This window comes from Neurospora tetraspora (genome assembly GCF_033439725.1).
Source record: "Neurospora tetraspora strain CBS 560.94 chromosome Unknown B0H65scaffold_5, whole genome shotgun sequence".
Lineage (NCBI taxonomy): Eukaryota > Fungi > Ascomycota > Sordariomycetes > Sordariales > Sordariaceae > Neurospora > Neurospora tetraspora.
The window spans coordinates 3,422,481-3,447,358 of record NW_026944387.1 but is presented as its reverse complement, the minus strand read 5'-3'; the positions used below and the strand labels follow the sequence as shown (position 1 = coordinate 3,447,358).

Sequence of the window (24,878 nt, the reverse complement as noted above, 5' to 3'; positions counted from 1 at the left end):
TCAACAAGGGGCATCAATCATCAAGGTTCTTACGATTGTCACTCCCCTAACCTAAAATTGTTAGTGCAGTGCCAGTGTCAGTCGACAGTCGCCGATGCCTCGGCTTCAGGCACACGACCGCATGCGCCCAATCAACCCTCCCCAAACCACCGGTAAAGTGGGTAATTGTGGAGCTTTCTCCGAACGCCCGAACAAGCCGGCGGGTCCAGTCCCTTGACCCAAAGCAGAAACGAACACCAAGAAATTTGTGATATACTCAATTATACGCAGCAAAAACCATCATGGCCTCTGGAGTAGAAATAAAAAGGGCGAGCCGGCGCGCAGGAAAAAAATGGCGCAACGAATGTAGTTTTAATCCTCTCATCTTTCTCATTCAACAACTCTTTGCATTGCCTCAACCAAAAAAAAGGGGCAGGAAAAGTTGCACCGTTTCAACATCGAAAAGTTCTTCATTCATACCTTTCTTCATTTGATTGCGTATATTCTAGACCGGTACTTTATATACACCACCAACCACTTATAGACCACCACTACCACCACAATGCACAAGCAAGTAACTACTTCACTACTCCGGAGGTCTTATAGTACCTCCTCCTCCTCCTCCTCCTCCTCCTCCCGGTGGTCCCTTTTATCCAGGAGTAGCAGGATTAGTAGCAATAGCAATGCAGCCCTCCTCCTCAAAACCACGCCACTGCAACAGCTTCACCAACCCCAACTCCAACTCCAACCCCAACGGGTATACCAACACCAACATGTCCAAACCCGCCAATCCTCCCACTCCCCCATGGGCCTCCCGCCCACCAACCCTCGCAAAAAGGTCACGCTCAACACGCTCCAGTCCATGTACAAGCGCGGAGAGAAAATCACCATGATCACGGCGCACGATTTCCCCTCGGCACACGTGGCCGAGCACGCGGGCATGGACATGATCCTGGTGGGCGACAGCCTGGCCATGGTGGCGCTGGGGATGGAGGACACGAGCGAGGTGCTGGTGGAGGAGATGTTGCTGCATTGTCGGAGTGTGGCGAGGGCTAGTTCGAGGGCGTTTACTGTGAGTTTTTTGTTTTATCCTATTCCTCCTGTGCTGATCTCATGGTCTCATTCATGGTCTCATATGAGGTCTCAACTCAACATTCAAGACCGGTTATTTACACTTGTGACCCCTTTTTCTGTTTACCCTACCTTACCCTACTTATTACCCCTTTTCTGTTTTCCCGATCAACCCCCTTCCCTATCCTTACCCCCATCTCTCTCATCCCCCATCCAGTCACCACATGAGAGTAGACAAACACTAACATCCCCCCTTAAAAAAAAAAAAGGTCGGCGACATGCCCATGGGCTCCTACGAAATCTCCCCCCAACAAGCCCTCTCCACCGCCATCCGCTTCATCAAAGAAGGCCGCATGTCCGCCGTCAAACTCGAAGGCGGCGCCGAAATGGCGCCCACCATCCGCGCCATCACCACCGCCGGCATCCCGGTCCTCGCCCACATCGGCCTCACTCCGCAGCGCCAAAATGCCCTCGGCGGGTTCCGCGTCCAGGGGAAATCCAAAGAATCCGCCAAGCGGTTACTAAGGGATGCGCTCGCCGTCCAGGAGGCCGGTGCTTTCGCCATGGTTGTCGAGGCCGTGCCGCAGGAGGTGGCGAGTTTCATCACTGGCCTCCTGAAAGTTCCGACCATTGGAATTGGGGCCGGGAGCGGGACCAGTGGACAGGTGCTGGTGCAGGCGGATATGACGGGGAATTTCCCGCCGGGAAGGTTTTTGCCCAAGTTTGTGAAGAAGTATGGGGATGTGTGGGGGGAGGCGTTGAGGGCTATTGAAAGTTATCGGGATGAGGTGAAGGGGAAAAGTTATCCGGCCGAGGAGCATACGTACCCGATGGCCAGGGAGGAGGTGGAGGCGTTTGTGGGGGATGTGAGGAGGTTGATGGGTGCGAATGCGTCTGCTTCTGAGGCTGAAGGGGAGGGTGAGAAGGAGGCGTGAGTCTGGGGCTGTTTGTGGTGGCGTGGAAAGAGGAGGATAATACCCCTTGCTGTGAATTTTTGGGATAAAAACTGTCTTGTCGTTTGCTGTAAGAGCGTTGCCTCGTGTTGGTAATGTAGTAATTGATAGATATCTTTTCTGCTGGAGCTTCTCGTGATCTCCTCAACCTCGTGTGAGGTGCTGCTGACATTGGTGACCTTGATGATGTGGCGATTCCTGGTGTCATGATCTAGTAAGATGCTGAAGTAGTCTCGGCATTATTGGGTGGCTCTTCGAGACGGCTGGCCATGATCCCGACATGGCCTGCGCGCTGTCCATAAGTGATATGATCCGACTCTGTAAGTTTCCTGGTATCGACTCCCCTTTCGGACCTGAGGTGATTATCCAAAAGACGGCGTCATCGAATACGAAACATTCAACTGGTTCGTAGAATCCTTAAAGCACTGCAACACACATCGTTAGCACACATTTCACACTTACTCCTACTTGACACCTCCTCCACACCATCATCACCAGGAATCACCACCAAGAACCAAGGTAACTCACCCTCCACAGATTCCCCACCACCTCATCCAACGCCGGCGCAAACACGCTATTCACATACAAAAACACGCTATCCGTCTCCTGCACCTTCAGCGTCTTCCGCAGGTACGCCACCACTGTCTCGAACTTGTGCGTGCTGACCACTTTGACCTGCTCCCTCCGGAGGGCGGGGGCCGACCCGACCGGTTTGAACCGTATCACCACCTTCTCTTGGTCAAAGGTGCCCGCTTCGGCGAGGGCGGCGGTCGCGTCCCGCGGGAGGGTCATCAGCACCGTGGAGGCGGTCATGGTTAGCGGCAGGTTGGGCGAGTCGCGGCCTTCGAGGAGGGGGGAGGCTGTTGGTGAGTTGTTTGAGGGGGAGGCGGTGTTGGATCCGAATGGGGGTTGTTGTGGGGATGCCATTTTGGGAGTCTGGATTTGAGATGATTGATGGATAGAGGTTGATGTGAAGGTGAAGTGATGAGCCGTAACACGGTTTCGTCCTGTTCGTGTTTGCTTTCCCGGTGATGATTGAGCGCTTGGACCAGTTAGTTGTTCGGATGAGTAACTCTTGGCGTCCTTTTGCAACTTTGAGCAACACCCTGAGATTCAGTGACTGTTTTCAGGTAACTTCAATTGCAAGGCGCGCCGGTCTATCGAGTGAGATTGATGATGTTGACGATGATGTTGATGGATGTCAAGGATCAGCTGGGCAACGAGATGACAGTAGATTGGTGATTGACCGGAGCGTTGGAGCGGAAGGAGAAAGTGGAGACATGGTTGCATCAAGCTTCCAAAAGTACGGGCGTAATTGCTTGAGGGTTAGGGTTGTTGTGTTCTGGACCGGATATTCGTCCCGATGACCGGGAATTTGTATATCAAAACTCAAAAGGAACCAGAGATCTCGATTGGACCTGAAAAGAGTTGACGATATCGTTTGTGACCATCTCTCGAAGCAGTAAACAAGAGCGTAGGCGACTGCGACGGAAGCATCTCCGGGCATCATCGGCTAGCCAGAGATCTGTATGTAGGTCAACAAAAGTGGTGAGAGACAACTTGTGTAACATGCAAGGGTTGTTGGCGAGCCTGCACAAGTGGTTTATCTCCTTCATCTCTTGGATCGTGACCAATCCTCGATGACTTGCATATGGAGAACTCCACCGAAATAGAAAAATGTCAAACTTCCATGTCCGGTCACTCATACCGCCGCTGAACAGAAGGTACTATGGCATTCTTTCATCGTGTGATGGCTACTTAGAGATGGGATGTGGTTATGATCGGCACGTGAAAGATACGAGTCAATCTCGATGAGCGACAGCGGACAGCGGAACGGATAATATTGCCATCAATTGGGTTGTAGTGTAGATATACTCCTACCTCTCACCGGTTTGTTGGTCGTACACGGGTGTGGAATGGAGGCATCATAGAAATGGCGATCCCCTTTTGCGGGGCAGTACAGAGATATGATATGGCTTGTGACGGAAGCCGTACCCCCCCGCACGATCATCCCCGGAGCGTTCGTTCCCGTTCCGTTGCGCGCCGTGCTCAAAAGACATCAATATCGCGCGCTTTCCCGGTTCGGTCGGCGGTCGTGTGCTTGTTTTGGTTTTCTTTACGTGGAAAGGATCAATCCCAGCGTGTTTGTGTCGGCACGCCGTCGTTCCCGTCGAGTCGGTCGGCAAGCTCTCAAGGTCGCCGTTCAAACTTCCCTGTTCCGCCGTTGTTGTAGCACAAGGTATAAAGACCGAGGAAGGAACGGCACGCGGAAAATAATGTTTGGTAGAGGTATGGAGCAGTCGTTTCATTGGAGGGGCATTGAGTACTTGCGGTGGACTTTGATGGATGGCGATCTGGTGCAAATGGCTGATGGTCGGAGGTCTAGAACACAGTGAGAACAAGTGGGCAAGCCTTCCAGCGCAAGGCTGATAGCCATTGGTACCTCATAACCAGTCAGGATGCGAGTTGCCACAGCCACTGCCGGCTTGGCGGTGGGTCCGTCACTTGTGCAAATCGAAAAGTGGCATGATTCTCAGGGCAAATGGGCTCAAAGTCGTTGAAGCTGCGTCAGAACCCCAGCAGAGTGGCAGCAAAATCACAGGGTCCCCGATTGGCCTCATTCACTGATCTTCCCCCTCTTGGGCGCTCTTTAGCGAATCGACAGCCTGCGACTCTCAGCGACTCTCTGATCCCCAGCGATCCATACCCTCGAGGGCCCGGCGTGCGCTTGAGTGAAAAAAGTCAGGCCATGTCGATAATCGACAACCTAATCAGGCCAATCGGCTTGCCTGGCCTGCGTTCCAACCTGCGACCGATCCCGATGGTCCCTTTTTTTTTCTTCCTCGATGCGAGACGGCGGCCGATGGGGGATGCTTCCTCGGCCTTTCTCCCTTTCAGCGACGATGAGCGAGTGCGAGAGAGGAAGGAAGAAGGAAGAATCGGAATCGAAGAAATGAATCCTTCCATCGCTTGTATTTATCGCTTGTATTGTCCTGCAAAGGGAAGGAACGGTCTGCACTCTGCAATCTCTTGCAGTGCTACTAGCTGCTAGACGCCCGTATTTATGACCTCTTGCCGTTCCTACCGACGTCGATGTGCACCAGTGACTGCGACTGCATGTCAGGAAAAAAGTGAAGAAGTGAAAGAGCAAACATTCGGTCATGTCGCCTTGTACATGTGGAGTACCTCCCACTTACATGGAGGCACGGTGTACATGGTCTCCAGCTAGCAATTAGTGGCACGAGGAAGGACTGCACCCCCGGCCGGTACCTTCTGTCTACCTCACCGGGCAAAAGTATACCTTCCTCTAGCGAACATCCAGGCAACAAACGGGACCGGTATTGTTTTGTTCTGGAGAAGTTTCAAACTGGGACCATCCGGGTCTGAAATAAACACGAAACCCAATTCATTCCAATTGCAGAGTCTTTTTCGTTTTGACTTTTGACTCCTTTTTTCTCTCTTGTCTCGTCGTCGAAGTGCGCGGTACCTTGCGGCCAGCTACCTTACACTACCCACGGCAGAGAAGGCGATTTGCTGGGCGCATCCAGTTGCACTGTCCTCAGCGGCTAGTGGATAACCGGCAAGGTTCTCGTGGAGTCCAGACTTTCGCGCCGTTGGCGACATACAACCGTGACGCTCCATTCTTGCATTGCATCCGACAAATCTCGAGCACTACCTTACCTCTACGTTACCGTACCTAACATACATGACATACCTGACATGGCCGACATAACTGACATACGTACCTGGTCGTAATAATAAAGAGGTACCTGACGTTAACCGACATCTTCAAGGGCCCCCTGGAGTCATCCCACGACGGGATTTCCGCCCCATCTTTGCGTCCACATCTCACATCCATCGTCGGTCCCTCCTTTCCGGGTCGCGGTTACTATCTGGGCTATCTGGCTGGATCTCTGTTTGACATTCTCCAAATCTTCAACAGGGCATTGCTGTCTTTTTACATTTTCCTCTTTTTTTTTTTTTCCTGAGAGAACATCTGGAAAATATCACCACATATCCCGGCCACCACTTACAAACTCTCCAATTTTCCAACGCTCGAACCGCGCCATCGCAACGCAACCGCCACCCGTCTTGGAACCTCAAGCGCTCACAAGGCCCTGTTCCGCGCCGGCACCGCAGTGCTTACCCGCTCCGTTGTCCCACGATAATATCTCGCGCGGCACTCACTCCGTCTTCATATCCCAGACTTAGGTCCTTAGTACTAGCTGCCCGCCGCCTGCCTGTCTCTGCTTGGCGACTTGCTGCTGTTGGTGAACCCTTATCTCTCTAGGCTGGCCAACAGATCCACGCAACTTTGTACGCCGTGTTCATAGTTTGCGAAACCTCTGGCTTCTTCGGCTTTGCCAATCCCCGGCCGTCTTCTCCCGCCTTCTTGCCTTCAAGTCTGGTGATTTACACCACCGCCCGCGGCCTTTGGTCTCACCCAATTACGCATTCTTCTGCCATCCAACAGTCACAGAGCTTTGCGCCAGCTCGCTACGCCAAACTCCTGATTGTCGCGCCATCCGCCTTCAGTGTCTCTCGACCCCCCCATTTTCAACTGAGAAAAATATTAGTCGACAAAAAGACGATACTCACTGTGTGTGTGTGTGGGCTGGAAACAAGACGATTAAAAAGAAAAGCAGAAAAAAATAGGAGATACAAGCTCGAGTCTCCATCGTTCAGCTACCCACTGTCTCTGGTGCCATTGTGTTTCTCTCCCTCCACCAATCGACGACTAGCCCCCCCCCGCAAGTCTGGGCTTTGACCGAGAAACCCCTTTTGAGCTTGTGGTAGACATCTGCAGATGATCTACAACACAAAGCTGGAACCCAACATCAACCCCTCACCTTCTCACACGTCCTTACTCTTCTCGGCCACGAGGCTTCCGGTTATCCCGTCGACGGTTTCAGCTTGACCTCCGCGATCTTCATCGTCGCCTCGTCCTCCGTGTTAGTCTTGATAGCCTCACGGTATGCCCAGGTAACAAGATGGATCCCAACACGCTCAGACATCTCGAGTACTTCTCGGTACCCAATCATCAGGTAGCGCTTTCTACTGTGCCCTCGCTGTCTGTCTTGTCTCGCTGCTGACGCTGCCCAGACGGTCAACCCCGTTGACCAATCTTACACCTTGCCAGGGTCTTCCTCTTCGCAGCCAGCGACACCATGGGGCACCGCGCCATCATCGACGGCACCGACGACCATGTCCCTTGACTCCCTCCCACAACCTTCTCCAGCAACCGCTTTCACTGGCATGTCCGCTCATCCTTCCATGACCCGACAGCCGTCCATGTATAGCAGTCAATCTGGAATGTCGTCCTCGAGAGCGTCTAGAACCCGGGAAGGCCATGAAAGGAAACGAACAAGGCTGAACTCGGAGCTATCACCATTCGACGAGCCGGACTACTGGCTGCAGTTCGACAATGAGGACAACTTTGATGAGCTCTCAGAGGTTACCGAACCCCCTCAGCAGCAGGACCACAGAGGGAAAGGAAGAGCCCCGCAGCTGTCCCAACAACAACAGCACCAGCAACAACAGCAACAACAGTCACAACAACAACGGTAGGTTTAAACCCATAAACCTCTGGACCAAGAAAGTTTAGTTCCTAATCGTTTTCGTTGCCTTTTCAAGACGTCAGAGCACGGCACACTCAATAGCAACAACGGCCACCACTCACCGGAGAACTGCTGGTACGCTAAAATCCGAGGAATACATGGATGACAGCGCCTTGGATAATGCTCTATCGGAGGATGAGCGGGCGATGTCCATCAACCTGGCTGAGCAGCTTTCCAAAATAGATACAGCTCCACCGCAAGAAGTACCCCCGCGTGAAGGCCTCTACTCGACACCCCTTAGCTGGGAGCGTCCACAACCCGGTCTCAGAATGGACTCCCTAATAGGACTCAACCAACAAGCCCTGAACGAGGCCGAACAACGACGACTGATTGTGATTGCCATGAACCCCGGACCCAGCATGGGAGGACTCGGCTCCAACATCAACCTCAACTTCGGGGGCATGGCAACCGGGTTCAACTCGGGATTTGGCTCGGGTTATGGAAGTTCATCGATGGGCGGTGGTCAGATGCCGAAGCCTGTATCACCACCGCGGGCGAGCACATTATCCCAGTCCCGGCCAGCACCACCGAGACACCCTCAGAAGCAGGGCAGCATAAGCGAAAAGTCGAGCGAAAAGATGGGTATGGGTGGTGGCGACAAGAACAGAAAGGCAGAGGAAAAGCACAAGGTTGGGGATCGGACAGCGCATAACGATATCGAAAGGAAATATCGGACAAACCTCAAGGATAAAATTGCCGAGCTGCGGGAGGCGGTCCCTGCGCTTCACACAATATCGGAGGCTGGAGGAGAGGAAGACGACGGGTCGCATAATTCGAGAGCGCCCAAAGTTAGCAAGGTGAGTTTAATCCCTAAACACACGGGTAAGAATTGAGGAGGGCAAGACTGACCCCAATCACAGGGAACAATCCTCACCAAAGCCACCGAATACATACACCAGCTCGAGCGGAGGAACAAGCAAATCACCATGGAGCACCGCGAGCTCTCACGAAAACTGCAAGCCTTCGAGCAGCTGCTCAACCACACGGCCGCGACGGCGTACCAGATGCCGGCGTATAGCAGGACTTTGTTCGATCCTAGAGGATTCTGCTAGAACGTCAGCGTCAAAAAAGTTGAGCGATTTATGCGCCTTTGTATCTTTTGTTTGTTTGGCGTCTGAGCATATTGGCATCTGGCTTCTTTTATATAAGTGTGTAAATATTTATGCTTCGCGAAGAAGGGTTCTTTGATTTCGGTATCAATCCCAACTTTTTTTAAACCTTTGTTAGTTGTCGTCTCGGAGCTTGATAGGGAGTTTCTGAAGGTGAGAGAAAAGGGGGGAATATGTTGAAAGGAAAGCATGAGTGGAATGAGAGGGAAGGATTTTCGATGATATGAGGTTATGGATGAGCTTAAAAGTGATTTGCGGATCGTTCACCGTTGGCCATTATAAAAGATTTCGAAAGGCGGTTGCGATGCGTTTAATTTAGGGGCGTTGTGCGCGGAATATGATATCACTGGTGTTGAAAGGTTGAGAGAGAATAGGAGGCTTCATTGCAAAAAGTGTGCTTCTGAAAGGACTGCTTGATGCTTGATGATAATATTGGTGAATTTTTGATGAGATATTTTGATATTATTGCTTTGCCGTTGTTATAGAATATGTTAAGTTAGTGTAGGTGAAGAGTGAAGTTGTCGTCGTGATGGGGATCTTCCCCGACCTTACCGATTTGACCGAGTGACGTAATGAGGGGGTACGCTTCTTCAGACTTTCGTTTCCGATGTTTGGTTAGGTTAGGCTAACCGATGGATGGAAGAAAGTAACTTTTTTTCTAGAAGAACTGGAACTGTAGAGTGAGTGGAACTGAAGTGAACGCCTCTTAGTTGCAATGGACGAGAAAGTTATTATGGGCATTTATAAACACCACACACACCAAAGCCCCCGACCGAGTATGACCGAAGTAGACAACAGAATAACGTCTGGACGGACGGACAATCACCGTTCAATTCGGCCATAGTTTCTTCCAGAGTGGGTGGGTGGGTATTCACATACAATACAATAAGTACGCGATATACACAATATACAACACATATAACCACCCCCCCCCCTTATCAATAACCGTTCGTAAACTGAACTCAACTCACTCCCTCAAAGCCTCAATATCCACCACCTCCTTAACCGCCTCCGTCGTCAAAATCAACGGGCTCTCCACATCCACCACCACACTATCCTCAATCCGCACCGCCAGTCCCCTGAAATGCTCCGGAAACCGCTCATCGTCCACGGGTACATACACCCCCGGCTCAATCGTCACCACGTGCCCTTGCCTCAGCGTCAAACCCCGCGAGTAACCGGGCGTGTCATGCACATCCAGCCCGACGTAATGGCCGACGTGGTGGGGGAATAACACATCCATCTTGCCTCCTCCTGAGAGGTCGAACCCGAGGAGTGTCAACTGTTCGCGCAGCCCGGCTTCGGTGGCGCGGTGGATCTGGTCCAGTGAGAGGGAAACGTTTTCGCGACAGAGGGAGACCATGGATCGCTGCACCGTCAAAACGGCTTCGTAAAGGTCCCGCTGCGCGGGACTGAACTTGCCGTTGACGGGCCACGTGCGCGTGATGTCCGTGATATAAGTCCCGTACTCGCCGCCTGCGTCGACCAGGACCATCTCGTCTTGTTTAAGCAAGCGGGTGTTGTGCACGTAATGGATCATGTTGCCTCTTGCGCCGCCCGCGACGACGGGGACGTATGCGGGTCCCGAAAGCCCGTGCGAGGTGAAGGCGTAGTTGAGGTAGGATTCCAGGTCTTTTTCTGAAGACCAGGAGCGGCGCATGGCGGATGTGATGGCTCGCCCGGAGACGCGGCCGGCGTGTCGCATGTTGGAGATTTCGGCGGGGGATTTGATGGCTCGAAGGGAGTGGACGAGGCCGGCTAGGGGAGCAGGGGGCAGGTGTAAATGCGAGAGGAGGGTGGTGATGAGGGAGCCCGTGACGGGAGTGGAGGGCGTGATGTCGCTGTAAACTTTGCTCGCGCCGCGCAGGATGGGGGGCAACAAAGTCTCAACCTTGGCGATGTCCCCCGTGAAATCGGCGTTGAAGACATCCTCCGCTGCTTGCAGACCGGACCAAGGGCCGGACCATTGCTCGGCGCGAGGGTCCTTGGGCCGGCAGAAGAGGTGGAAGACGTAGTCGCCTGGTTTGGGACCCGTCTTTTGGATGATGGCCAGCGAGTCGGGCTCGGAGAAGCCGGTGAGATACAGGAAATTGGAGTCTTGTCGGAAGGGGAAGAAGACGGCGCCGGAGCGGTATTTGAGCTCCGAAGAGGCGAGGATGGCGATGCCGTTTTCGGGCAAGGCGAAGGCCAGCTTGGAGCGACGTTCGTGGTACTCTTGCGCCGTGATGCCGGGGGTTAGTTCACCCGGTTGCAGCATGTGGGGGTGCGTTTCGTAGACGGGTTGGCCGAATTCGAGGTCGGCGGCTGAGACGGTCGTTGTCGTCGTTGCGTAGGTCCGGGATGGATGCCATGGTGTTGAGAGTGAGGATGATGCGGGGATGATGGACTTGGCGGATTGGAGACGTGGTTGGAGAGGCCTGTTATTTTGAGGGCGCAAGTGTCGGGAACATTGCCGCAGAGCGGCTCTGGGGAGCTTCATGTCAAAGGGTGGTGGGTGAGGAATGTGGTGGTTAGGTGAGAACGTGGTGTGAGTTCACCTCGGTGGTGTAGGTGAAAAAGACAGGTTTGATATTAGGACTAGTACCTAAACTATAGTTACAAACTTGGCACGGAGTTGTTGGAATCTCAACCTTTACCAACCTCAAAATTCCCAAGCAACATGCACCGCGAGAAATGAAGTTGAATTGCTTCGCGGCGGAGAAAATGTTTGTTCAAATGTTTTGTAAAGGCAAAGACATTGGATGTCGTCACTGCATTTTGTCGCTCTCACTTTGGTGTTGAAATGAATGGCTGACAGTTGCCAGGCGCTTCACTGGACTGCCGAGAGTTCAGGTTTTGCTGGGCATTAATGCTGCCTGCCAGCTGCAAGCCGCGGATGTGGAGCCGCTGTTGGCGTCGCGGAGCATTCACCTTCAGCAACAACAGACCACAGCTGGCAGGCGCGGTGGACTTTATTGTCAGCGCTTTTCAGTGCAACCCCGGCGCCTGCACTCCCCACATTGCCCATTGCCTGCTGGGATCTGCCGCTCGCGACTGTCAATATCAAAACCAAACACTTGGACTGCAGGAAGGTTTTTGACCACCCGACATCAGAACTTCTGGCCTGTTCGGACCGTCGACTGGCTTCCGGCGCGACTCGACATTTGAGGTTCTCTGCGCAAACCATTGACCTCGGCCGTTTTATTTTGTTCAACAGCGGTCCCTTCCTTCCTGTCATCGGACACAGCGCGTGCCATTGCGACGGCCCAAAACCTCCAGCGACGAAAATCCGAGAGACGCGTTTTTGGCAGCGCAGAACAGAGAACAGTGCACCAACCTCTAGCTCCGCGACCGACCGACGCCTTTTGCGCCAGGCCAGGGTCGATTGCTTCCTTGCTCCTTCCCCAGCCAACGACAACCGTCGACGACGAATTGGTCATTGTCGACCATCGGCCATTGATCACCGAGCCTAACCACTTGTTTTGTTCTTCTTGTCTGTCGAGTCGCCGACTATCAACAGCAGCACTCCCACCCACAACACGAGTCGATTCTTGGGTATCCGGGCCCCCCTACCCAAAGTCCAAGCTAGCATCAGCACGCGACCAGACAGACAAACCGGCAACTGTCTCCCTCCCTTGTCGAGCATCGTCCTTGCTACCCCCGAACCGATCGTTTCGAAACAAACAAAAACAAAACAACACTACATCCATAGCATGTTGACTGGATATTTATAAGACGACAGTATCTCTAGATCGACAACCACAGCAATGTCGACCACCACCACCGCTGCCTCGGGCACTAAGAGGGCTCCTCTCTCCGACAACCCCAATGCCGCCAACTCGCCGCTGCGTGGGTCCTCGGCTACCGCCTTGGCACTACAGGGCTCTAAAAAGGCCGTCCGCTCCCATGCCGATCAGCTCAGAGAGGAGCCATACGGTCAACCGCCGCCGGCCAAGAGACAGATGATTGAACATGGCGGTCAACGCGCCGCCGCCTCGCCGACGAGCTCCCGGTCCAATGTGTCCAATGTCACGCGCAAGACCTCGACGATGTCCCGGACCGCTGAACGGGAACGGGCGGAAAGGGCTTCCTCTAGAACAAGCACCACGGCTACCAGCACCCGTGCCGAGAGGTCGCATGCCTCCACCACCACCACTACCGACCGCATCACCGCAAAGGAACTCGAAGACCTCAGTATATGGCAAACCTCTATGAGATCGCGCTTTCACAAGATGGTTTTCTACTTTGAGAGTATTCCCGACGAGCAGCGTCACAAGCTTGCCAAACAAGTCGCTCAATTGGGCGCTGTAAGTCAACCCCTTGCCCAATGCAGGCCCAACAACCCGGCATATACTTACACATCTGTCACAGCGTGAGGAAAAGTTCTTTTCCATCGAAATCACCCATGTCGTCACCACTCGCCCCATTCCCCCCGTAAGGCCAGTCCAGGACGAGAACCAGCCCGGCACCAGCACCCAGTCGACAAGTGAACAACCAAAGACGATCGATCCCTCTCTCCTGAACCGCAATGGCGACTCGGTCCGACGGAAACTCATTTTCGACAAGCCATCAATCCGGAAATCCTCAGTACAGCCCCAGGAAGAGACGATGCCCAAGCCGAAAGCACGCAGCACCGATATCCTGCACCGTGCACGGGACATGGGCAAGAAGATCTGGTCGCTGGACAAACTGCAGAGGATTCTCGGCATGGTCCTTGAGACGGACCTGGTCAAGGCTGCATTGCTGGGCCGAGGGCATACACCTCAGGCCGCCGACAGGGCCAAGGCTCGCCATCAGACTGCTAATGTACTCCAGATGCTTCAGAATGAGCGTGTGCACGGCCCCTCCGACCGTGATCCCACTGTCGTTACCAAGGACATCCACTACTTCAAGGGACCCTACATTTATGTATACGACATCGAGGAGAAGACGAGGCCGGTCATGGTGAGGGAGTACCACAGAGTTGCCGACAAGAAGGACGGCGAGTGGCCCCAGTTCCGTGTGGCATCTCAAGGCCGTTGCCCATTTGTTGAGGATTATGATCCCCCTGAAAGGACGAGGCGGGAAAGGGCCCAGGCCAAGGAGAAGGTTACCAAGGCTGCGGATACGGCTGCTGCCACCGAGAAGGCCGCTGCTACCAAGACCCTCCAGCCTCCCGAGGTGCCATCACCCAAGCCGGTTACGGGAAAGCGTACTCTTAATGAGATGGAAGCACCCAACGATCGTGCCGCTGAAGTTGTTGATGATGCCCCCGAGACCGTCGAGTCGACTAAGGAGTCCACCCCTTCGGTTGATTTCCGTTCCCAGAATGCCTTCATGAGCTATACCACCAAGGTTGGCCGTTTGGTCGCCGGAGAGCCCGTCGCTTCCGGTATTCAGGCCAACAAGCTTACATCCGCGATCCGCTCTCAGATGGTGTCGTCCACCACCGGTGTCCTTGGCGCCAAGGCCGGTATCAGCAAGGAAGTTTTGGGACTTCAGCGCAAGGTTCTTCAGAAGGCTAGTGTTCCTTCCCTTTCGCAAGACTCGGGCGCTCGTCGCTTGGCCGAGATTGGTGTAGACGGAAACCCATCATGCACGCGCGCCGCTAGCTTGGGTAACCCAGCCAATCCTCCGATGCCTGAGATCTGGGAGGATGATGAAGCTCGGAAGCAGGAGCAGGCCAAGAAGGAGAGAAAATTGCGCAGGACCGCGAGCACTCCCGCTCCCCAGACAAAGCCGAAGCCGCGCGATCCCAAGCCGGGTTACTGCGAAAATTGTCAGGATAAGTTCGAGGACTTTGATGCGGTAAGTTTTCTCGAATGGGTCTTGGTACGACGTTTTACTAACATGGTGATAGCACATCGTTTCCCGCAAGCATCGCCGTTTCGCAGAGAATGACGACAACTGGGCTCAGCTCGACGCTCTCCTTGGCAAGCTCTCGCGTGCTCCTCGTGAGCCGCGTTACCGGTCCGTGGATGATGAAAGGTGGCAGTAAGCTTCTGCTCTGTTGCCGCACATGATATTTCCCATGTCTCCTGACGACTACTTGTACTTGCTTTCCCTTCTTATTTGCCCTTCATCTCCCCCCTTTCAACCTATGCTTCTCTTCAGTCAGTCAGGAGTCATGTGGCGGTATCATGTGTCATCCATTGTTGGAGAGGTTTTCTTTTTTACGAGGATTCCAACAACACAAAGTTCATTACCAGCATATTTGGGCGCGGGAGTTCCGGTGGCTTGTCTTTGACGGGGCGTTATTCCGTTTCTCTGTTTATACTAACCCCTTTTTGTTTCTTTACTGAACGAAGCTTAGCACGGAGGACAAGTGCTCAAGCGGGATGAAGGCGGAGACGGGATTACTAGGGTTGGTTGGCTTTGTGGTCGTGCGTGGGGTGTTGACGAACGGCTAAAGTGACACATTAGTCACTTGAGGACCATGTAAAGCGCTGGTGGTATCATCGCTTTGTCTTTTTATGGTACTTGTTTACCAAACAACAAGCAAGCGAGCATTATGTGGAACAACAATCCGGTATGCATATTCTCATTATGTCGAGGGAACGGCAAAGGGGATACCCGGTTATGGTATGGAAGCCGATATCTTCTGGTTGGGTCATGGTCTCTGTTGATGTCATGGTTCCTGGCTAGGCGGTTTACGGTCAACTCATGAATAGGAAGAGGTGGACAGCTTGTGATGGCATGCAATAGCATGACCGTAGCGCGTTCAAATAAGATACTATATGTTACACTTTATGTATGTGTATAGATGTATCATATGCTTATTGGTAGTGAAGAGTTTATCAAGTTATGACGGTGCCGTGTGTCTTTGTCAGTACAAGGGTTAAAGTCTCTTCAACAAGCCTTTACATTCTGTTCAAGTGAGCACGCATGCATTGCATGAGACGATCATCAAGGCATTCCGCTCCCGTCCCGTCCGCCGATCATATCGGGCCCGGCCCGGCCCGGCACCCCACCCCCCACCGGAAGTCCGGGACGGGCCTCGGCCCCACTAATCCGGTCACACCCAATCCCCGTCTTCCCCGCTTCACCGAGGGTTGGCGAACTTCACGGAACGACGTCCGATGCCGTCCGAAATCGGGAATCATACCGATTAGTGAAAACGTGATCGGACCCGATATGTGAAGCATTTCGGGGGCATGTACCTTGCCGTCTGAGTCAACGCAGAGAAAGGCAGCGCGGGGTCGGTCGGCGAGGACGGGAGCGGGCACATAACGAGTAGTGCGGGGAAAGATGCAGAAACACCACATTATTGGCGTTTAACAGAACACCGAGTTCATATCGGAAAGCTGTCAATGCCTCATTCCCTTTTCCCGGCCTTACATTATAAACTTATTAAATCGTGACAATAGATACCGTTGCCAGCCCGTCGGCGTCTTTCAGAAGCATAACGTCATTGAGGACCAACCAGATCCTCCACCTCTTTCAGCCAGCTTTATCCAGGAACCCATTATTCTTTTCACACTTCCCTCCTAAACCTTGAGACAAACCGGTCTTCCACCTGCTGATTCGCACCCAAATAATGGCATCGCGACTGAACAACCTCGCGGCCTTCCACCAAAAGCTCGCCAAAGCCGATCGCATCCTCGCCATCTGCGGCGCCGGACTCTCCGCCGCATCGGGACTCCCCACCTTCCGCGGCGCCGGCGGACTATGGAGGAACTACGAGGCTACGGATCTAGCGACTCCGGAAGCGTTTGCTGAGGATCCGGGGTTGGTGTGGTTGTTTTATGCATATGTATGTCTGTCTGATCCCAGCATCGATCCTCTCTGAGACTCTGAGTTTCTGCCCCTTCACCAGCTAGCTCTCAAACGGAAAAGATGGAAGATATACGGGTACTTGGTTCCGCTGCCGAATATGCCATGTCATTAACTGATGAATGAACCCTTCCGTCTGTCAGCGACGACACATGGCCCTCCAAACCAAACCCAGCGCAGGCCACCACGCCTTGGCTGCCCTTGCAAAGAAGCGTCCTAACTTCCTTTGTCTGACTCAAAACGTAGACAGTAAGGCCCTTCCCCCCTCTTCCCATTGGATCTCCCTGACCCAGCCACCACTAACACCATTATCCAGACCTCTCCCCGCGTGCTGGCCACCCTGCTTCCCAATTGCGTACCCTCCACGGATCCCTCTTTACGCTCAAATGTTCTTCCCCCAGTTGCAGCTACGTCGAACCCTCCAACACTTCAGATCCCTTATGTCCTTCTCTCGCTCCCGCCTCGGTTGACCCGCCAGACCCTTCCCAACCGGGGAAAATCCCCCTCTTGGACCCTTCCCACCCTTTACCGACTATCCAGCCCTCCAGCCTACCTCAATGCCCTCGCTGCGCCTCCTCCGGCACCTCCTCCCTCCTTCGCCCGGGAGTAGTCTGGTTCGGCGAATCCTTAGACCCCTCTATGCTCTCGGAAATAGACGCCTGGATCGATCAAGGCCCCATTGATTTGATCCTAGTCGTTGGGACTAGTTCGGTGGTCTACCCGGCGGCGGGGTATGCAGAGAGGGCGAGGACGAAGGGACACACGAGCGTGGTGACGGTTAATAAGGAGGTTGAGAAGGTGATGTGGAGGAAGGGGGAGGATTTGGCGTTTCAGGGAGGGGCGGAGGAGTGGTTGGGACGGATGTTGGAGCCGGTGATTGGGGGGGTTGAGGGGGAAGGGGAAGGGGATAGGGAGGGGAAGGGGAAGGGGGTTGAGGGGGGTAAATAAAGGGGGGTGAGTGAAGAGGGGGTGAAGGGGAGAGGGGGAGGGAGAGAGAGGGTGAAAAGAGGGTGAAGAGAGTGGTGAAGAGAGTGGTGAAGAGAGTGGTGAAGAGAGTGGTGAAGAGAGTGGTGAAGAGAAGGCCCCAGTGAGGACTGAAGAGAATGTGAGTTTTAGGTGACCCCTGGGATCTTTAACCGCGTGGAAGACGGGCTCGGCCCGGTATTTGTGCATGTCGTCCGATAATCACACGGTAGTGCATAACTTGCACAAAGTTCCCTACCAAGGGCATTCGCGAAAGCACTTCTCTTCCTTTCCCTATCGAACCGTGTCATTCCAAGCTGAAATACGTCATCTATTCTGTCTCTTCATTGTCCTCCCGTTATCAAACCCTATCAATTTAATGGGGAACAAAACCTTGTTACCAGCCGTCACACAAACACCGCGATCTACGCTCCCCATCGGTAGCACAACATCAACAATGTCTCGGCGACGCCTCAGCTTCGAACTCTAATACCGGTATAAGAGAACATGGGTCGCGGTCTGCCCCGTCTCCGGGTACAACTTGCTTCGGTGCTTTGGACTCCGTTCAGAAAAAAGAAAATCATCGGCAAAACGGCAGGATCCGTGTTCAGTGATGTTTAACTCCGACATAGGTATGCTAGAGGGAAACTGAAGTAGAGAGAGGGTGCTTAACTTGGAGCAGAACGTCGCGAGGAGTGAGTGACCTGGTATTTCCATCCTAAAAGCCCGAACGAGCAGGTTAATAGTCCCGTCGTGTGGCCAGCCCTATCCGTCCGTCGTTTACCATACCGTATCACCGGCCGGTAGATGATCCGTTAAGCAGGGTGAGAAGAGACGGAGGAGGCTCGGATGATAAGCAATTCATGATGCTCCGTCCCTCTAGCGTCGGAACATAAAACACATCCGATCACATCACCAAAACCCAGCGGGAATAACAACTTTCAATCTCAACCTCGATCAGTCTCAATCCCGATTCAGATCTCAGTCTCAATCAATCAATCAATCAATCTTCAGATATTCACATACTCGTCAGGGATTCACCACTAGTCACGGGAGATTTTGAATCCCTGACGAGTACCTCTACCAAATAGCTTCAGCTCCCCCCTTCACCCCCACAGCAATCAATACAATTCCAAGCCAGAAGCAAGCAAACAATGAAGTGCCCAGTCTCCGAGTCCCAAATGACGACTATCACCTCGCTGCCGTGTAACCAACGGCGTAATTTATTCCACGTTCCTGTTCCTTGCATCCTTTTCTGTTCCTTGTACCTCTCCCAAGTAGGTATCCCTCCTTATCCCCCGAGTTTGCTAGCTCCCAGGCAGTCAGGTTGCTTCCCCGGGGCCCTATTCCACCAATCCATTCCTTGTATACCTAGTTGCTGCCGGAGGCCGTCCAGCAGTCCCAGCAGTGCCAAACAATCGACTTTGAGCCCCTACAAAATAATCATTTGACGATGCAGGTGGGATCACTATGAACGCTGTTAGGGTTCTGTGGTGCGATGTACACAGTAGGTGCCCCTGCCAAGCCCCTGCAAAGTCCCTGCAAAGTCCCTGCAAAGCTCGCACCATCTCGGCGCTAGTGCCGGACTTCCTGCATTTCTTGGGAGTCGCCCGGAGAAGTGTTCCTTGCAGCGTTCCGTGCAGTGTGGGATTCATTCAGTTTGCTTGGCAGGGCGACATGAATTTCTTGTGATGGACCTGCATTTTCATTTCCGGATCGAGAGTCCATCTTGGTTTCCGGTGCCTGACGAGGCCTGACGAGGCCTGTCAAAATATCGCCCTATGGGGATTGCAGCCCGGGGTGAGGGAGGGTCCGTCACGGAAATTGAAAAAACGGATTGTTAAGAGATGTTTGGAACGGAATGGACGGCACCAAGACAGCTTTCGTTTCTGAGCGGTTTCTCGGTGAACTCAAAACGGAAAGCACAAGCGAATTACAAAGTGGACTGGGCCAAGGTCGCAAAGGGAACGAGGAAGGGTAGCCAAGCAGGCAGGAATGGAGTCGCCGGATGTCGGCAGGGTTTTGTGCTTTTTGGTGGTTTTGTGATCGAGGTGGTAAAGGGGAATCGAGCGTTAAGCCGTCATGTTGATACTTGATAAAAAGCCCCATCGCAATGGCCAGCATAAAAGAGCAAAGTAAAAGCAAAGTCAGCAAGCACAATCACAGCCAGGAGAGTAAGATGTGTTCAAAAAGTGTATGGTATTCAACCAAAAAGTTACCAACTCCCTCCATCAATATACATAATTCTTTATGTCCGAATCTATAAACATATGTTCATCCCAGCTCTTCATTTGTTCTTCCCTCCTCTTCCGCGAAGCGCGAACCGAACCACGATGTCGGCCGCTACCATATCCATGAACTCCTCGCAAAACAAAAAGTGCGTCGCTTCGAGGTGTGGTGGTATATAAAAAAAGCCAAAGCCAAAATCGCCAACGTAATTGATGCATCATGACAAAACATGTTGTAGCTGGGCCAGGCCGGGCCGAACCGAGGTCCTCTTCTTTCTCTCCCATCTTCTTCCTGCTGTTGTGGATAAATGTGCCAAAACAACCAACCGATAAATTAAACTTGATTGTAACATTTCAAAGCGCTCTCTGGACCAGTCTCTCAACTGCCGCCACAGGCGCGCAAGAGATGTGCCCCGTTCAAAGGATCGTGGTGTAAAAGAGAAGATATATAGACAGCTCGGTTGGAAGCGAGGATGGACATGTAAGTGACCAAATATCCTTTTGTACATCATTGTTTTTCTTTCGTCATTTCCTCAAACAAGCAGTTTAAAGAAGCATGGCGCCGGCGAAGAGGGCAGCGCCGAGAGAGGCAATGCTCATGGCGAGCTTGCCAGCACCGCCGGTAACGACGTTGCCACCGGTGGAGCTGGTGCCGTTGTTGTTGTTGAGGGTGCTGTCGATGGGGAGCGAGCTGACGGAAGAGTCGGCGGCGGAGGAGGCGGAAGAGGCAGGGACGGTGCTCAGAGTGGTGGCAGTGGAAGCGGCAGTGCCGGTCTTGGAAGGAGCATTCGTGGTGGTGTCGACGTTATCGGTAGAGGTACCTTGGAGGACCTTGATGCTCTGCCAGGTGCCGCTCTTGTCGCCGTACTGGTACTCGGTGGCGTCCGTGGGGCCGGTGGTACCGTCACCACCCATGAAGTCCTGGATCTTGATGCTCTGGTAGTAGCCGGTGAAGGGACCCTGGCTGAAGTCGGTGAGACCGCCGGCCCACTCGATGGTGCCCTGGGCGGCGTCCTTGCGACCGGCAACCCAGGTGCCGAGCTTGATCTGCATGGGAGTCTGGGGGAAGCCGCTGCAGCCCGAGGCCTCGGAGGCCAAGAGAGTGCGGACGACGGTGCCGTCGATGATCCAGTCGAGCTGGGTAGGGGTCCACTTGATGGTGTAGGTGTGGAACTCATTCTGGGGGTTGGCGACGGCAGAGAAACCACCGCGGTTGTAGACCTCGGTGCAACCCTTGCTGAAGTAGTTGGTCTGAACCTGGGCTGAGTCGCTGCCGATCCACTCCCAATCGATCTCATCGAGGTCGTCGGACTGAAGAACGAAGCTGGTGACGACACCCTTGCCGAAGGCGGCCCTCACGGTAACGTCGATCTGGCCGAAGAAGATGTAGCGGGAGCTGGCAACGGTAGGAGCATCGGTCTCCTTCTTGATGGTGTAGATGGCGCCGAGCTTGTTGTCGTACTGGAGAGTGGTGCCGACCATGTTCTTGAAAAAGCTGTTCTCGCCCTTGGTGAAGTCGATGTTGATGATTTCCTTGCCGACGGCCTTGTCATTGGGGCAGGCTGGAAGCAGTCAAGTTAGCCACTGTTTTTTTTGTCTTTTAATCTGGTGAAACATACTCTTCTTGGTGGGATCACAGTCAGTGTAGGTCTGAGCGGAGACGAGCGAGGCAAGAGCCAACGCGGTAAGAGTCTTGATATGCATGATTACTGATTTGGAGGTATAAAGGCGAGTTGAAAAGGTCGGTTGTTAGTGGGATCAAAGGACGGTAGCTGAAGGCAAGACAAGCAAGATAGCGAGTGTGGTGAGAACGTTGTTAGTTCCAAACGAAGGACTGTAGATACTTCTAGCTGACGCCGAGGTAGAAGGGTCGAAAAGGTGATGTGCGAAGGAGTGTTTTTGAAGATTTTGGGAAACAGGGGAAACGAAGGAAGAAGAGGGAGTTTAGGTCGGGATGGGGTGGAGATGTTCCCAGTCACCTCCATGGATCCTGGGTGCTCCTCTCGCTTAATCCGTTAACGTGATGGAGACAAGTGAGCATGGGTAGCGCCTGCCTTGCGGCCCCTTGCTCGCATCTCCTTTTTTGGACAAGAAATAAAATGAGCGACCCTTGCTTCTGGTGTCGCCGTTTGTCGTTCCCGTCGTGACAATTTCCTGTCCTGAAGCCAATGTCACCCTCCCGAAGCAGCCAAGCCAACGTCCCAAGCCTTTCCCAAGCGTTCCCAAGCCAGCAGCGCCGCGTTCAGGAGGAGCCCTTTGAGAGACAGCACCACCAATCAGAGGCCATCGCAGCCGAGAGACCCTTGCTGGGGCCTGTTAGGGTCTTAGGGAACGCTCCAGATTTGTGGCGCTATGAACCCATGTCAAAGTCACCCCCCCTGGTCGTTGTTCTCACATTCAGGGGCACCACTAATATTTTGTACGGAAGCATCCAACACCGTCAACACCAAGAACTCTGTTCCCCTGGTGACCCCAAAAACGGTCAAAAGGCAACACAACACGAGATTCTCGTGCTCTGGACACGACTGCACTAAACTACTAGTGCTTCTAGCGTCGGCAGTGGATATTTGGACACCGACGGCGCCATCCATTCCCGGAATCTCGGATCCATCCATATCATGAGGTCCCAAGACTCTCAAGCAGGCAACAACGACAAGGAAATCTCGAATTGCCATCTTGGCTTCTCAAAGTCTCGAAAGGGAGGGGCGGGCAACGGCAACACGGCGTCGTGTTGAGTAACGCTTGGCGCTACCGACCAGCTTTCTCCGTAGCAGCGGTGGCAGCGGTGGCAGCGATGCGGTTGCCGAGTTGGCGCGGTGGGCGTCGGCCATTGTCCTATGAAATGCTTTTAGGGAGATCTGGATGAACACAGCAGAAGCCTCGAAACGCCCAGCTGTCGATGCTGGTTTCACAGGCCGAGGTAGTGTACCTAGATGAAGGCATCGTAGGATATAGTGTACTGCGTACAAGATCGACTTTGACTTACCGCATCATAGGCCATCTGTTGGAAACGGTGAAACGGGAGCTAAACAGATCTCCACGTACACTACTGTAGAGGTGGTGTACACGTGTACTGGCAAATTGTTCAAGAGGAAACGGATACCATCATTTGCACCATACGGCAGTCCCGTTGCCCTTGTCTCGGGTGTGTCTACCACGCCTACCAACAAGGACCGTTACGGTGTAGGGAGCAGTCAGCAACTGAACTTGGTGATGGTAGTCAACATGTGCACGTGAGGCGTCAGCGAATGCTTCTCGCTCTCTTTGCGCTCAGGCTGAGTGAGATCATGCACATATGCGCTGTGCATGCAACCACCACGCTGCTTGGTACCTGTGAATGGATGTCTAGGGGTCTTTTGGGGGTCCAGTTCGGTCCAGTCACGAGTGCGAGGGCGAGAGCCGCGGTTGCCCTGGAAATCTCGAAAGAGAGGCCCAGACGCCCTGGGCGCCGATCGCATTCTCAAGCCGAAACCGAGAATGGCCCAATGAGGCGTGGTGGTTGGCCTCGTCAAATCCAAGAGAACAACTCGGCCGCCAACCAATCGGCGGTTTGGAAGAGTTCGAATGAGTTCGAATCCAGCGAATAAAAGGAATGGAACCGGTTCATGAAAAGGAATGGAAGATGAAGCACTGTTGTCACTTCATGCGAAACCACTGGATTATTCATGGGTTCGTTGTTGCGCCTGAAACACCAAGCAAGAAGGGACGAGCGCGTTCCGTCTTGGGAGAGCTTCAAAGCTGGAGGCAGTGAATAAGCTCCTCCCTTAATCATGACATGAAAATGTCGGGGTTGGGGTGGACGTTCTGTGGAAAGCGAATGCGTCAATATTGGCTACGAGCAATCCACTTCATCGAAAGATAGTATCCATCGTATAACGTCGGGGTCGTAAATCGCGGGGCGGGCGGTGGATTCCATTCCACGATGGTGTCGTTCAGAAGATCAGGATGCATGCTTTGTGAACATCACGCCAGACGTGGACAATGAATGGGACCCACTACTTATCTCGCTCAGGGTCTTTTGGTCTCTGCCGTTTACACACTAACCTTTTTCCACCTATCTTGAGTGATAAGCTGTTAGCCAACCATTTCCGACAATGATCATCTCCGACATCATCATGGAGTTTTTTCCAGGATTTGGCAGTCGTCCATCCTCCAGATCTTCCCTGGCGATAACATCATGCAAACCCAACACCTTATCTTGACGTCTTTTCGCATTTGATCTTCCGTTTTGTTTCCACGACTTGCAGAATATCACTCCAGTTCCCTCCGTTTGCGACAACACCTCATGGCGCTCGGACATGGCGCTGCCCGTTCTGCCACCTTTCGCGAGCTACATATCCAACACCTAATTGATAACTGCCTGACATGCTATTTTAAGCCCTCTGCATCGTTAACCTCACGCAGTCAGCAACAACGGCATTAAGTAACCACCAGACGGCCCGGACATTTGACTCTTCTTCCTCTCGGCGAGACGGCGACAGCGGTCAAGATGCGATTGATAAGAGATCGTGTTAGCCGACGTTGACGGGCCGCGTGGCTCTTTTGGGTCTCGCGATACGGACGGAATCACGGCACTTGGCGATGGAGTCACCTTGCGAAAAATGGCGTTCTGGGCAGGCACAGCCACACCGTCCATGAGAATCTAAATGCGCGCTTTCCAGGCGGACCAGCAAAAAAAATTTTTGCCATTGCGATTACGATCACGGCTTTTTCTTGCCGTTGGCTTTCAAGAGTGATGCAATGGACATGTTTCTTTCTTCGTATATAGAGTTCTCTCGCCATTGCCGCCGTCATCCTTCCGAGTCGGAGGTGATCTGCGACAATAGCAAGTGCTATTATTCTCACAACATCACCCAACTCTTGCCGTATCGACAGCGACAGCCGGTGCGAGCATAGATCCGGCGACAGCAACTTCCTCGTCCATCTTGGCGACGTTGACGCAGGGCCGGCACTAACCCCGATAACCCTGACCTCAACGGACCCGGTGGACCCGGCGATCCCGATGTGGATCCCGGGACCCTCCGACGACCTGGTCTTGGCACTTGCCCAAACGGTGAACTGCCATGTCTGTGATTCGCTCACTTCACCGAGAAATGGCCCCAGAGCTCGGAGGTCACTGCAGTATCTCAGTCCAGCGAGGGACGGCTGCCGAGTGGCTTTTCGTTTGGTTTATCACTCGGATTTGAGAACATGGGCAGTGGCTGCTTGGAAGGAAGTTGCACTTTC

The 24,878-nt window shown here is 53.3% G+C and overlaps 9 protein-coding genes across 9 annotated transcripts; 5 read left to right on the top strand and 4 right to left on the bottom strand.

Annotated features, from left to right (window-relative positions):
• Window positions 1-541: 541 nt before the first annotated feature.
• B0H65DRAFT_428551 (ketopantoate hydroxymethyltransferase-domain-containing protein) lies at window positions 542-1,985 on the top strand (the record flags this gene model as incomplete). Its single annotated transcript, XM_062824772.1, has 2 exons — window positions 542-1,051; window positions 1,320-1,985. 2 exons carry the CDS (start codon window positions 542-544, stop codon window positions 1,983-1,985), a joined length of 1,176 nt encoding a protein of 391 aa, XP_062680870.1.
• Window positions 1,986-2,093: 108 nt separating this feature from the next.
• On the bottom strand, window positions 2,094-3,157 carry B0H65DRAFT_239410 (ubiquitin-related domain-containing protein). Its single transcript, XM_062822299.1, has 2 exons — window positions 2,532-3,157; window positions 2,094-2,428 (listed from the first exon to the last, which is right to left on the bottom strand). The coding sequence occupies exons 1-2, from the start codon at window positions 2,928-2,930 to the stop codon at window positions 2,366-2,368; spliced, it is 462 nt and encodes a 153-aa protein (XP_062680869.1). The 5' UTR covers window positions 2,931-3,157; the 3' UTR covers window positions 2,094-2,365.
• A 3,837-nt stretch (window positions 3,158-6,994) lies between these two features.
• On the top strand, window positions 6,995-8,673 carry B0H65DRAFT_429704 (helix-loop-helix DNA-binding domain-containing protein; the record flags this gene model as incomplete). Its single annotated transcript, XM_062824839.1, has 4 exons — window positions 6,995-7,048; window positions 7,107-7,567; window positions 7,638-8,418; window positions 8,482-8,673. The coding sequence occupies 4 exons, from the start codon at window positions 6,995-6,997 to the stop codon at window positions 8,671-8,673; spliced, it is 1,488 nt and encodes a 495-aa protein (XP_062680868.1).
• An 809-nt stretch (window positions 8,674-9,482) lies between these two features.
• Window positions 9,483-11,454, bottom strand: B0H65DRAFT_590014 (peptidase M24, structural domain-containing protein). The gene is made up of 2 exons (XM_062831053.1): window positions 11,371-11,454; window positions 9,483-11,314 (listed from the first exon to the last, which is right to left on the bottom strand). The coding sequence occupies exon 2, from the start codon at window positions 11,207-11,209 to the stop codon at window positions 9,698-9,700; it is 1,512 nt and encodes a 503-aa protein (XP_062680867.1). The 5' UTR covers window positions 11,210-11,314; window positions 11,371-11,454; the 3' UTR covers window positions 9,483-9,697.
• Window positions 11,455-11,678: 224 nt separating this feature from the next.
• On the top strand, window positions 11,679-12,329 carry B0H65DRAFT_239333 (uncharacterized protein; the record flags this gene model as incomplete). The annotated part of the gene is made up of 1 exon (XM_062822297.1): window positions 11,679-12,329. A coding segment is annotated over one exon (504 nt), but the record flags the coding sequence as incomplete, so codon positions are not given.
• On the top strand, window positions 12,330-14,943 carry B0H65DRAFT_239334 (Dfp1/Him1, central region-domain-containing protein). The gene is made up of 3 exons (XM_062822298.1): window positions 12,330-13,016; window positions 13,081-14,496; window positions 14,549-14,943. The coding sequence occupies exons 1-3, from the start codon at window positions 12,477-12,479 to the stop codon at window positions 14,684-14,686; spliced, it is 2,094 nt and encodes a 697-aa protein (XP_062680865.1). The 5' UTR covers window positions 12,330-12,476; the 3' UTR covers window positions 14,687-14,943.
• Window positions 14,944-16,225: 1,282 nt separating this feature from the next.
• Window positions 16,226-17,646, top strand: B0H65DRAFT_510040 (DHS-like NAD/FAD-binding domain-containing protein; the record flags this gene model as incomplete). The annotated part of the gene is made up of 4 exons (XM_062828365.1): window positions 16,226-16,441; window positions 16,605-16,710; window positions 16,778-17,346; window positions 17,578-17,646. 4 exons carry the CDS (start codon window positions 16,226-16,228, stop codon window positions 17,644-17,646), a joined length of 960 nt encoding a protein of 319 aa, XP_062680864.1.
• Window positions 17,647-20,067: 2,421 nt separating this feature from the next.
• Window positions 20,068-21,690, bottom strand: B0H65DRAFT_239296 (concanavalin A-like lectin/glucanase domain-containing protein). The gene is made up of 2 exons (XM_062822296.1): window positions 21,272-21,690; window positions 20,068-21,214 (listed from the first exon to the last, which is right to left on the bottom strand). Exons 1-2 carry the CDS (start codon window positions 21,354-21,356, stop codon window positions 20,199-20,201), a joined length of 1,101 nt encoding a protein of 366 aa, XP_062680863.1. The 5' UTR covers window positions 21,357-21,690; the 3' UTR covers window positions 20,068-20,198.
• Window positions 21,691-21,838: 148 nt separating this feature from the next.
• On the bottom strand, window positions 21,839-22,779 carry B0H65DRAFT_470310 (uncharacterized protein). Its single transcript, XM_062827042.1, has one exon. It carries the CDS (start codon window positions 22,325-22,327, stop codon window positions 22,022-22,024), a length of 306 nt encoding a protein of 101 aa, XP_062680862.1. The 5' UTR covers window positions 22,328-22,779; the 3' UTR covers window positions 21,839-22,021.
• Window positions 22,780-24,878: the final 2,099 nt, after the last annotated feature.

Coding starts and splice junctions, on each gene's coding strand:
- B0H65DRAFT_239410 (XM_062822299.1), bottom strand. CDS start 2,930: ATGGCATCCCCACAACAACCCCCATTCGGATCCAACACCGCCTCCCCC. Junction 2,429..2,531: donor TGGTGGGGAATCTGTGGAGG/GTGAGTTACCTT, acceptor TGTGTGTTGCAG/TGCTTTAAGGATTCTACGAA.
- B0H65DRAFT_590014 (XM_062831053.1), bottom strand. CDS start 11,209: ATGAAGCTCCCCAGAGCCGCTCTGCGGCAATGTTCCCGACACTTGCGC.
- B0H65DRAFT_239334 (XM_062822298.1), top strand. CDS start 12,477: ATGTCGACCACCACCACCGCTGCCTCGGGCACTAAGAGGGCTCCTCTC. Junction 13,017..13,080: donor AAGTCGCTCAATTGGGCGCT/GTAAGTCAACCC, acceptor CATCTGTCACAG/CGTGAGGAAAAGTTCTTTTC. Junction 14,497..14,548: donor AGTTCGAGGACTTTGATGCG/GTAAGTTTTCTC, acceptor ACATGGTGATAG/CACATCGTTTCCCGCAAGCA.
- B0H65DRAFT_239296 (XM_062822296.1), bottom strand. CDS start 21,356: ATGCATATCAAGACTCTTACCGCGTTGGCTCTTGCCTCGCTCGTCTCC. Junction 21,215..21,271: donor CTGTGATCCCACCAAGAAGA/GTATGTTTCACC, acceptor GACTGCTTCCAG/CCTGCCCCAATGACAAGGCC.
- B0H65DRAFT_470310 (XM_062827042.1), bottom strand. CDS start 22,327: ATGGCAATTCGAGATTTCCTTGTCGTTGTTGCCTGCTTGAGAGTCTTG.